At 37.5% G+C, this 11698-nt stretch overlaps 1 protein-coding gene across 5 annotated transcripts in view; it reads left to right on the forward strand.

Annotated features, from left to right (window-relative positions):
- The window catches only part of UBA3 (ubiquitin like modifier activating enzyme 3), a 28584-nt gene extending 16907 nt beyond the window's left edge, over nt 1-11677 (forward strand). For all 5 annotated transcript variants that reach the window (XM_090022008.1, XM_090022010.1, XM_090022009.1 and 2 more), the window contains 15 exons: nt 395-475; nt 1411-1493; nt 2714-2794; nt 3422-3465; nt 3759-3823; nt 5713-5868; nt 6004-6106; nt 7631-7744; nt 8043-8096; nt 8610-8646; nt 8723-8804; nt 10007-10107; nt 10235-10298; nt 10404-10458; nt 11543-11677. In XM_090022008.1, the coding sequence (XP_089878134.1) occupies nt 395-475; nt 1411-1493; nt 2714-2794; nt 3422-3465; nt 3759-3823; nt 5713-5868; nt 6004-6106; nt 7631-7744; nt 8043-8096; nt 8610-8646; nt 8723-8804; nt 10007-10107; nt 10235-10298; nt 10404-10458; nt 11543-11631 (1209 nt within the window). In that variant the 3' untranslated portion in view covers nt 11632-11677. The remainder of the gene's footprint in view (nt 1-394; nt 476-1410; nt 1494-2713; nt 2795-3421; nt 3466-3758; nt 3824-5712; nt 5869-6003; nt 6107-7630; nt 7745-8042; nt 8097-8609; nt 8647-8722; nt 8805-10006; nt 10108-10234; nt 10299-10403; nt 10459-11542) is intronic.
- The last annotated feature ends 21 nt before the right edge of the window (nt 11678-11698 follow it).

Below are 11698 nucleotides of genomic sequence, written 5' to 3' on the forward strand. Positions count from 1 at the left end.
TTCATTTTGTACCTCCTTTTAGTAGATGTCTTCAGCAGGAGGAAAGCAACATAATATCTTTTAACAAACTTTGTCACTGAGAGAGAGAATGAGATGGAGATGCTGCTTATTTCAGAAACAAAATAAAATGCAAGTAAATGAAGGCAGCGGTGAAATCAGTAGACATCTTGCTCTTATTAAAGTCAGGGTATTAGAATTGCAGGCACTGAATAACTGCTGAAGTCCAATATCTGTATACAGATGAAGGGGTGATTCGGTCCGTTGCAGATCTAAATGTTTTATGAATAGATTATTGGGTATCTATCTGTATTAATGGTGGTAGTCTTATGATGCTGCAAAGCAAATTATGTTTTTCTCTTTAACATATTAATGTTCTTTTTTCCATTCTTTACAGGCTCTTGATTTTTTGTTAAGCACATGTAAAGTTCTAGTTATTGGAGCAGGAGGATTAGGATGTGAACTCCTGAAAAATCTGGTAATTACTTTTGTTTTCAACTGTTTCTTGTGATCCTCATTTTTTTTAATGGGTGAGGAACCATACTGTAGTTGCAACTGCAACTTCACTGAAGTAAGTTAAATAGCTTCTGTACACAGTTTCGTAAGCATTTTATGTAAATGCTAATAGTTCAACTTGAAGTCTGCTCTTTGCACTTACTTTCAGCTTTGATTTGAGTACAGACCTGAAGAGCCCCCTGATTGACATTTAACGCTGAAATTGTTGTTGAAAATACCTTGTTATTGTAAAATAATTAATTTTCTGCTTTGTCACTTCTGAACCTTGGAAGTGAGGGAGAAATGTTTTTTTCCATAAGTTAAGAACACATGACACCATTCTGTCCCCTAAGGTCCACTTGTAAAAGTAGGTTATTGAAGACCAGTGTACTGCTAATTCGCTTGTACTGCAGCTGCTTGGGCTAAAAATATTATGTCAAGTATTTCAAGGTGAATATCTCATTCACTTTGTCAATATACTAGCTTCAAAGCATACTTTGACCACTTGAAACGCTTTTAATCCAGTTTATCCAAACACTCAGTAACTTTTGGAATCAACATTTTAATTAGAGAATAATTATAACCATCTAGAAATTAATTGCTTAGTTTACAGGAAATGTTAATGCATACTAAGCGATATATCCCAACTCTAAATATTTCAGATTTTTAAATTTATTCTTGCAAAACTAATGTTGGAATAAGCCATCCCTTAAGCCTAGAATGGGCTTTTTAAAATCTAGGCAAAGGATATTTGTTGCTAGAAAAAGCCAGAAGTATTAATATTACCAATCTGTAATCAGTTGAGAAGATATTTCTAGATTCCAGCAGAGGTTGACTTACAAGCATTTGAGATGTGTTTTAATATGACCATATGAGCATCTCACTTCCTCTTATGCTCTTCACTGATTTTATCCACAGGCATTGTCTGGTTTTAGACAGATCCATGTTATTGACATGGACACTATAGACGTTTCTAATCTGAATAGACAGTTTCTGTTTCGGTAAGTGATAATTCCATTATTTTAAATTCTTTTTCAAACCTAATCAAAATACATTTATATTTTACTCTCAATATAGTTCAGATCAAGATAATAGCTGTGCTTTACTCATCCTCAGGTCTGATTCTGCATTGCTTTGCCTTTTGTGTTATCACTTGCACATTTATAAAGTAAATGTATTATTTTTACTTCATTGTGTCTTGCATCCAGATTAAAAGTTTATAGGCTGAAACGAGTACACGAGATGCAAAGCAGTAACCTTTAATTTTGCCAGTTACTAACCTTTGTTTCTTGAATATGTTTGTGTAGAAATATGCAAATATTCAGTACTTAATGTTTTAAATGAGAAAAGTCTTACTTTTTCATTGTACCAAGAAGAAACAAGTGCTGTGTATCAAAGTAAATTGAGAAAATACACTGCAGAAAATGATTGTTTTGGCCAAGGGAGAACCTAGATTATAGTCTCTTCTAAATTTAATTTCTCTGAGCAAATTTGATAGGTTTCTAAAATTAAAACAAAATTCTAATCCGGCCATAGTTGGCATAATAGCCAATAGGGAATATGTAAGTACTTGTATTTTTTGGTGACTTCTGGGAAGCATCTGAAATACTGAAATACTAATATTGAAATATTAGTTGATCAGTGGTTACAGCAACTGAAATGTAACAAATTCTCTTAGCTTTTCTAACCACATAATTCATTTTTTTTTTTATCTTCATTTGATTTTGGTGGGAATTGCCATGCCAATTTGAGAATAGATTTGGTCTCACATTTTGGTTTAATATGTTTTAACCATCAGTTGAACTTTGAGATGCAAGTTAGTTAACAGTATAGAAACAAATTTCAGTTGGATACAAGTATTGCGCCTCTTTCAAGAGAATAAATCTCTTAAGCAGAACAGTATTGTTGATGCCTGAGGAAATGGAATGGGTAATACCACCAAAGAATTTGTGTATGTTGCAGTATCAACTTTAAAAATGCTTGCTAATAAACAAATGAACAAAAACCCGTTTTTCAGGTTTGGTGACAATTGCTGTTTGAAGCTATATAGAAAACTGTCTTGTGTCTGAAGTTTGAGTAATTGCCATCAAAGAAATGATGGGCGTACTCCTTACAGTACTTATATCAGTAAGTTGTCCTGCCTTTCAGTATTGAGAGAGGCATTCTCACCAAAATGAATGGATGCTACTAGAATGACAATTTTGAAAGCACTCTCTTGCAGATCCAAAGATGTTGGAAGACCTAAAGCAGAGGTTGCAGCAGAATTCCTGAACAGCCGAATCCCTAATTGTGCCGTTGTATCGTATCCTTCTCTAGAGCAGTAACAGCCACTGAGATGTCTAGCATTTACGAATACTCTGTGGGTGGTCAGGCTATTTAAAGAATTTAACTTCTGCCCTTTCCATTTGTTCAACAAAAAAACACATTCATTGGACTAATGGCTAAAATTCTTGGGCTAGCTCTGGCTCCTAGAACATAGGACACATGCATGGGCAGTCAGTCACTTTGCCTAGGCAGCTCAGGTTTGTCAAACTGATCCAACGTGACCTCTGTGTGTGACTTCATCACAGGTCTCATTGACAGGAACGGCAACTGGTTGGTGCTTTGAAGTCTAATATCCTGAAATATTTTCTAGCATATCTGTTGAATTTTATTTCATAAAGTATCTTATCAGTATCTTGCAAGGCTCTCTGGTGAATATGAATCTATTCAACGAGAATGAAATATCTGAAAAACTTCAGAAAATTGCCACGCCCAAATGTCCATGTCCCTTCTGGATGACTTGAACAGTTTCCATGAATTTTAAGTTCTCTAATCACTATTAAATATTTGTATGTTTGGTTTTTTTAAATACCGAGTTTATGTTTCACCTAAACTTGATTATAAAGATGCTCAAATCATATAATTCCTTTACTGCCTGTACGTTCAGACATTTTAAAAAGATTCAAGATATGGATGAAGCTTTCTATCGACGTAAGTGGTATTTCCTAAATATACAGATTCTCCACTTGTGCTTCACGAAAAGATTCTAATGGTTGCTGGGTTTTTTTCCATGGAGGTGTTCATTTTTTTTTATTGTCCCTGTGGAGTTATGCAGACAATATTATTGGGTAAAGACTAAAACTTAGATGAAACTTTCTTGTGGGCAACATAGGTAGATATTGGGACTGCATTTTATTTCTATTTTAAAATTAATTGACAAAATATATTGTCTATTTTGGGAAACATACACTGGTATACAATTTAAATAACACTTTCTCTTCTAGAATTTCATATTATTGTATGTGGTCTGGACTCTATAATTGCAAGAAGATGGATAAATGGCATGCTGGTAAAGACTTTAATTTTTTTTTTTAATTATTCACTATTTGAATTTAAATTAAACTAACAGTTTTGTGCAAATTATAGCAGTAATATAAAATAAAAGGCTTTTGCACAGTAAAACTGGTTAAGGTATCAATCAAGACCTGCATTTTACATAATGTTTGCATGTATTTTTATCTTTGTTTTATGCTTGTAACACTGGATTGTAGAAAACACGTTACCATATTGTGTTTTTTGAAAAACGCATCACTTAAGGTTTTAGATGTAAATTAGATCAGGATTTTGAGGCTGTTGAAGGTAGGTGGCTAGTTTATCTTGAGTGTGTGCTGGGTAAAATGTTGCTCATCCTGCTGAACAACTGTCTGGTTCACAAAATGTGCCAGCATAATTGGTACTATTTTGGCCTTTTGTTTGCATCTGCGAGGCTCGACATGAAATGAGCAAGGAAGCAGTTATCTTTTTTTAATGCTTTGGACTCATCCTTCCAAGCCACAACTAAATAACAGAGGGTCGGACTCGATTATCTGCTCAGGTCCCTTCCGACCCTAGAAACTATGACACTATAAAACATGGTAAAAGGTGACAGGAGGAAGTCTGTGTTGTTGCTGGTATGGTCCACAAAATCCATGGGGAGGAATTTTCTAAAAATAAAATGCTGTCTCCCCAGTGGCATAGCCTGGCAGTAAGGGGGCTGCCAGCACAAAGGCAAGCCAGCAAGATAGCTGCTGCCTCTACCCCTCACCGCTGATTGGCAGAGAGGACTGCCTGTTGGTGGCTGTGCCCCTTTCCACCAATCCGTAGCAAGGAGTGGGGCCACATAACCGTTCCTGGCCAATCAGTGGTGAGGGTTGGGGGCTGTGTGATGGACAGCCCTCTTTCCCAATCAGTGGAGGGTGGGGCCACCAGGACCCCATTACCTATCAGAGGCATGGGGGGGCTGCTATGATAAACCCACAAAAAATGGGCCATCTACCTGTGAAATCAGTTGGCTGCTGCCTTGAGTTGTGTAGACCCCTAAATGTAAGGTATTTGAATTACTTGGAGCAGAGCTGCTCACTTAAACCGTTTTGTGTAGAATCTCACAAACTATCCCACTGTGATTGCTCGCATCTCCAGCAAACTGCACCCTTGTCCGCACCATTTCATCAGGATGTCTGCCTGAGATGTGTAAAGCTATTTGTAGGTACTTGATCCTGTCAGCACAGTACCATAGGGCTGATCGTTTAGTGACAGGTACAAAGTAGGGGTCCTCAGCCTGTGCGCTTCATGCTGAGAGCATGCCATCAGCAATTCCGCATGGAGTTCTGTATCAGTAAATAATGTCTACATCTGTCTGACATAACTGTCTGCTACATTCTCATGTACTGCATTTACCTGAATTCAAGACAGCTTCGAATTTAAGACAACCCCCCCCCCAGTAAGTAGATTCTAGAAATAGAAAGTTATCACTTTAAAATAATTTTTCCATGTCTGGAATCTATTGGGTGGTTGTCTTAAATTTGTTCCCTGCCCTCTGTGGCAAGGAAGGCAGTAGTTGGGGAGGGGAACCAGGCAGCCTGCCTCTTGCCACTGGCTTCTCCTAGATGCCTGCCCCCTACCTTGCTGCCTGGAGAGAATGGTTCATGTGAATCGGGACAGCAAATTAATCTCTTGGCCAGGAAGCAAATCTTTCTCCTCTGTGTTATGTTAAGACATGTTTTGGGGACGGGGTCCAAGATGACTGGTGAGCCTCCACAGGGAAACAAGAACAAATGCATTGGAGAGGTGTTTATAAATGGTAAAGAACTAGTTCTTTGCTGTTCCTTAGTACATCCTCCTGTGTTATATCTTCAAGAAAGAGAGAAATTCCCACAGTATAAAATTGAATGTAACCTGTGCAAACTCTGATTTCATTAGATGTCATTTTTACACTATGAAGATGGTGTACTAGATCCAAGTTCCATCATACCTTTGATAGATGGAGGGACAGAAGGCTTCAAAGGAAATGCACGTGTGATTATTCCTGGCATGACAGCATGTGTTGAATGCACTCTTGAACTTTATCCGCCACAGGTAACTCGGTGTTGATTATTTTTATAGTAAGCATTCCATTTGTTTTGTTTTGTTGCCTGCTCTTCCCGCGCCACTTCTTTCCTCTCCACTCCCTCACAGGCTGTGTTAATTTATTTTATGATCTTTCCTTGTCAGATCAATTTTCCAATGTGCACCATTGCATCTATGCCCAGGTTACCTGAACACTGTATCGAGTATGTCAGGATATTGCAGTGGCCAAAGGAACAACCTTTTGGAGGTAATCGATAGACTCCATTGATCCAAAGGTGTTTGTAACGGACCAGTGGTGTTTAGATAATCAAAATTTCTTTTGATGCTTATTTGTGCCAGAGGCGGACATAAATTTGGTAACTTTTTGTTTGCTTTTTAGTTTGCATTTTGTATCTTAAAAAAAACAAACATAGGCTGGCTGAATTTGCTGTTGAATTAAAGTACTCTGCCAGTTTACAGCCTGAAGCAAACATTTTGTGACTACAGTTAGAAAAACAATGGACTCATCCTGTTGAATAAACAGTTACTGGCTTCTTCACATGTTGCTCATTTAAATTCATACGCATCAGCAGCAGAAAAAAGAACTGAGAAGTGATTGTTTGGACGCAATAATGCAACTGTGTTTTCTACTTATGTAGACATATACAGATGTATAATTTTTTCATTGGGTTTCTGTGAATGACTCCATTATTGAGATACATGCTGCTATTATGCTGGATAATTGATACAGAATAAGATATTCATGTTATGGTAGTTTAAGCTTTTCATAGCTTTACCTTTGTGTGATATAGTAATTCACTGACTTTTAATTTGTTTATATAAAGTTTTTACTGAGTTCAGTATTTGTTTTTGAAGCATCTTGCGTCAGTTTATGTAAAAGTCAGTTGTTGAAACTGTCAAAGTGTAAATGTTGCTTACATATACAAATGACTTTGCTGCTGTGTTTTAAAATCATTGCCATTTTTAAAAAAAAAAAAAGTACTGGTACCCTATGGATTTTGGAGAAGCAAATACAAGTCTCTTTGCAAAACCCAGTCATTATTTAAAGGGGAAAAAATGGCTCTGGCTTTTTGGTCTACCGACTTTTAACATTGCTTTTTTAAAATAGAGTACATTCCTAGCACTTGATACCATGTAGCTAATCTGCAGCCCATCACTCTGAAAAGCTATGCTCCAGAATTAATGGTAAAAAATATGAACATGCACAGTTAAAATCAGCAGGTGGTTTTGGCCTAATGGTTCCCTGTAGGATTTTTAAAAGGTACTGCCAAAATCTCCCATGTCAAACCCTCTAGAGATTGCTAAATGTGGAGGGGTGGCTCTTACTCAAAACACCTCATCTTCTATCTGTTCATCCTTTTTCCCTCAGTAAAACCCATGGGGGGAGGAGAGCCCCTCAACTGGATTTGAGTTGAAGAGAACTGTGCTGAACAGTCTCCCTACCTGTTCATACTGGCACCCCACTCCTGCATTATTATTTTGTATTCAGCCAGGCTTTCCCTGTTCCAGTCTTCTTGCTCCCAACAATGATACTTCCTGGCTGACCCCACCCCACCTTGCAGATTTTTATATAAGGCTTACATCAGGGTATAATGTGTGTGGAAGTCTGATTTAATGAAATAGTTTTGCCAACACCTGCAAGCTTGTGGGTTAATTTTCACCAAAACTCATCTAGAAACTGCAAGTTTGTGTTAATCCGTGGCCTGCTGGTATTTATGAAGAGCTATAATAGATTTAAACAAACTTGTCTTTCTCTCTCTCTTTCTTATAGAGTGTGTTCCTTTGGATGGAGATGATCCAGATCACATACAGTGGATTTACCAAAGAGCTTTAGAAAGAGCATCACAGTTTAACATTAAAGGTGTTACGTACAGACTAACTCAAGGTAAGAGGAATGGTATTTTAGTCAGTGTTAGTGCACAGTAACATCTTGCAAATGATGGCCTCTGTGTTCAGAAGGTATTCAGCTGTGTCTCTGGCTTTACGTACAAAACTTGAAAATACAGTTTTACCTATTCTAGAAGAATGTCTAGGTATTGTGGAAATTATAAATGGGAGGCGGTATAAAGTGATTTCAGGTATACCCATCTGCAGTCAAAACCATCACAGATTTTGCATAACATAATTCATCACGTGAAAATCATTTCTGGAAAAAAACAAACCTATGTGTTTTACCTCGGCAGGGGTTGTTAAGCGGATCATTCCAGCTGTGGCATCTACAAATGCAGTCATCGCAGGTATAGTAATACCAGGAGGCAATGCTTTTGTACATGTGGCTTCATGTTTCAGTAGAAGTTCCTAGCATCTAGAATGCAAGCTCTACTTCACTCCACCTATTCTCAATAAATACTGAGCTTTTCATAGGCAATTAAGGATTCGAGGGCTAGTGTGGATGCAGCTGGGTTTTGTCACTTTGATTGGCCCACTTTCCTTTTTTTTATTACCCTATTTTTGCCTTCATATGGCAGCAACTTTGGTCTTGCCTGAATTTTGATCTTCCTGTGGGAGTAAGCAAAAGCTTGCCTCAGATGAGAGAGATGGGAGGAATAATGCAAGCTGCCTCCAAAACTGCCTTGAATTCATGTCAAAATCACATTAGTATGTAGCCTCTGAGCTTCCTGTCAGTATGCTGGATAGAACCTCTTGGCTTCTATTTTTCCCTTATTTATGCAATATATTGACTTTGCATGCGTGCATGTATGTGTGTGTTCTGAGATTTGAGAACAAAGTAACTCTTTTTCCCTTTCCAGCTGTATGTGCCAGTGAAGTTTTTAAAATAGCTACAAGGTAATGTGTTGTTTTTTAATAACAAATATTTTCAGCAAATTTATTTGTATAAACACTAACACATTTCTCATTACAGTGCATACATTCCTCTTAACAACTACTTGGTGTTCAATGATGTAGATGGACTCTACACGTATACGTTTGAAGCTGAGAGAAAGGTCAGTACCATTACACCTGAGCCTCTAGGCTTCTGAGGTTGTTCTCGATTTGTTGTAGTACCTTTTGCAATAGCAATTGGATACTTATTTGTTAAATTTAAAATTGAATTTCTTTGGCTCCCACCATTGTACGGAAATATTTTCCTAGTATTAAAAAATATAACTGACTCTTAACTTAAAACAGGATTTTTTATGTGCATTTGTGTGGTTGTTTAGTTTAATAATGGTGGCAGTCTGCAGATGAATCAGTTTCTTAGAGTAGCAAGACTTTCCCCTATCAAATTAACTAAGGTGAACAGTAGCTGAGCTCAGGGTTCACAAGGTATCTTTAACGAATGACAAGTATACTTTACACCCCAGGCACTGTGCTGTTACTCCGGGAAGAAATTTCTTTGCTCCAGGCTTCCACAGCCTCAGTAAACAGTAGTATTGTTCCACTGGGTGTCATCAATTAAAGTAGAAGGGGCTTATTTGATAGCTGAACCAAAGGCCTGCCTCTGCGTTACCTAGGGTAAATAAAATTTGTTGGGTGACTTAATGAAGAAATATTGATAGTGGTCAGGCCAAGGTTTCTCAATTCCTAAGACAAGTAGTTCTTGCTGCAGGAAGCATTTTCTATCAGCTGCTTGTGTTGGGCTGCTGGCATGCCACTTCTTTAAAAAACTTTTTAGAAAAGGTGTTTTTTAGGTGGTTAAATTCTTAACTTCAGCATTTGCTTTTGCCAGTCTACCTGGAGGAAAACGGTATCTGTGTCTGGAGAGCTAAATGTGTAGCAAGAAAGCTTTACTGCTCTGATGTGAAGAATTGTAACCCACAGAACAAAATACAGTGTCTAATGACACAACAGCATTTGTCCTAACACCTTTGTTTGTTCAGTAACAGGACTACTATGTTAACCCCAGATGTTAAACCAGACATATTACAGGCTGGCTGTACTGCATTGTGTATGCAAAAAATGCTTGTTTTATGTTAATAACTAAGGGCTTGAAACCAAGCCCAATTAAAAAGCTGATGGAAATGTTCCAATAGGGTGTACTGGGAACTGGACTGCATCCTTAATTTGCACGCAAGTGCTACTGTTTCTAAATCTAAGGATGAATACATTTCACAAATAATTGTAAATGTCAAAGTTTTTCCTGGCATTTATGTTTTTGGAACAATCTGTTATTATAAACCTGATTCCTATATAACTTTTCTTGTAGGAAAATTGTCCTGCCTGCAGCCAGCTCCCCCAAAATATAGAATTCTCTCCATCTGCTAAGTTGCAGGAGGTCTTGGATTACTTGACAACTAATGCTTCGTTGTAAGTGTGCAACTATTTTGGCTACTTATTTTGAGGAACTTGTTGTTTTGCAGCGTGTTAATATTTATTTTTAAAACAAACTTACTCGATGTGTTTCCTATCTACTTTTTCCATATATTTTACACAGGCAAATGAAATCTCCAGCAATCACAGCAACGATGTATGGGGGGAATAAAACACTTTATTTACAGGTAATTTCTACTGTCATAATTCTGCATAGTTACTGAAGCTCTGTGTAAGTTTGCTGCCTTGTTTAATTGAAAATAAAATGTTGTTTCTTGTCTCTTCCCCCCCAGACTGTAGCTTCAATTGAAGAACGAACAAGGCCGAATCTTTCGAAGACATTGAAAGGTACTGTCTAACTGAATCTCAAAGCTTACAGTTTAAGTGATTCATGGTTCCAGTGTTCTGTTTTACCTCTGTGGCAAACTGCACTTTGTCCTCCTATTACTGCAAAACAGTACATGGAACAGATATCTTAAATTGGTTGCAAGTTACATTGGGTAGCAATTAAATGAAATTAGGACATACCTAGTGTTAGAGACCTTGGTTTGTCATTTTGTTACATGGAAGGTAGAAATTGCTGTGCCATCATAAAACTTAAGGATTTATTGATTTATTACAAAATACTTGGTGCATAATGGTTCTGTACCCTGTTTTTTGTGGAAGAGAAACTAAGGATAACTTACCTCTGACTAGGATTTTCAATGCAGTTTGCTATCTGTTTCCCTTTGGAATTTTAACCATGTTGCAAAAGACAAAGGGGAGTGAGAAATTTCTTGATTGTTTTCTGTTCTCACTTCCCTGGTTCTGCTCTGCAGCAGAATATGCTTCCAAATTGTTTTTCCTGCTGTTACAGGGGTGTAGGTTGTAGTCGTGTTGGTCTAAGGACACAGGCAGACAAGGTTTTTTGGATGAATCTGATATCTTTTATGAGACCAACTCAGATAATTGGAAAAATTCTTCTTGGCAAGCTTTTGGGTTTAAATACCCTTTGTCAGACTGAGGAAGCATCTGCAGTTGGTATGTGCTCTTCCTGAATGGGATAAATAGTAAAGAAACTAGGTGCTGCACTGGTATGCATACAAAACAGGCAGTCAGCGAAGATGTAAATTTTCCTGATGTCTCACTTTCCTGTAAGTTACTCTAGACATGAGCTCCCCTCTCTTGCAGTATCACTTGTATGAACCGATCCCATTAAAAATACATGACCCAGCAAATAAGGTAATCACTGAGCTAGAACTTCAGTTTAGATCTAGCCCATTTTGTTCTTGACAAATACCTTGTGTTGGTCAACTTCACTGTAATTCAGTGAATAAGCTGTTAAATCTAACACATGTATACACAACTCCTCTAGCTTTCTTAGAGGTGACAGACTTGTATGTTTTTAAATTTGCAAATCTGTCACACTTATCTTCTTTTTTTCCCCTTTCAGAACTTGGTCTCGTCGATGGCCAAGAACTTGCAGTGGCTGATGTTACTACCCCACAGACTATGCTGTTCAAGCTTCATTTTACTACTTAATTTACACACAATTGATTCCCACATTCATTGGGAGAAGTCTGCACACCTTGTCAAACAAATGTGCTCT

The sequence above is a fragment of the Crocodylus siamensis genome, chromosome 11 (assembly GCF_052110815.1).
Source record: "Crocodylus siamensis isolate JL-2025a chromosome 11, ASM5211081v1, whole genome shotgun sequence".
NCBI lineage: Eukaryota > Metazoa > Chordata > Crocodylia > Crocodylidae > Crocodylus > Crocodylus siamensis.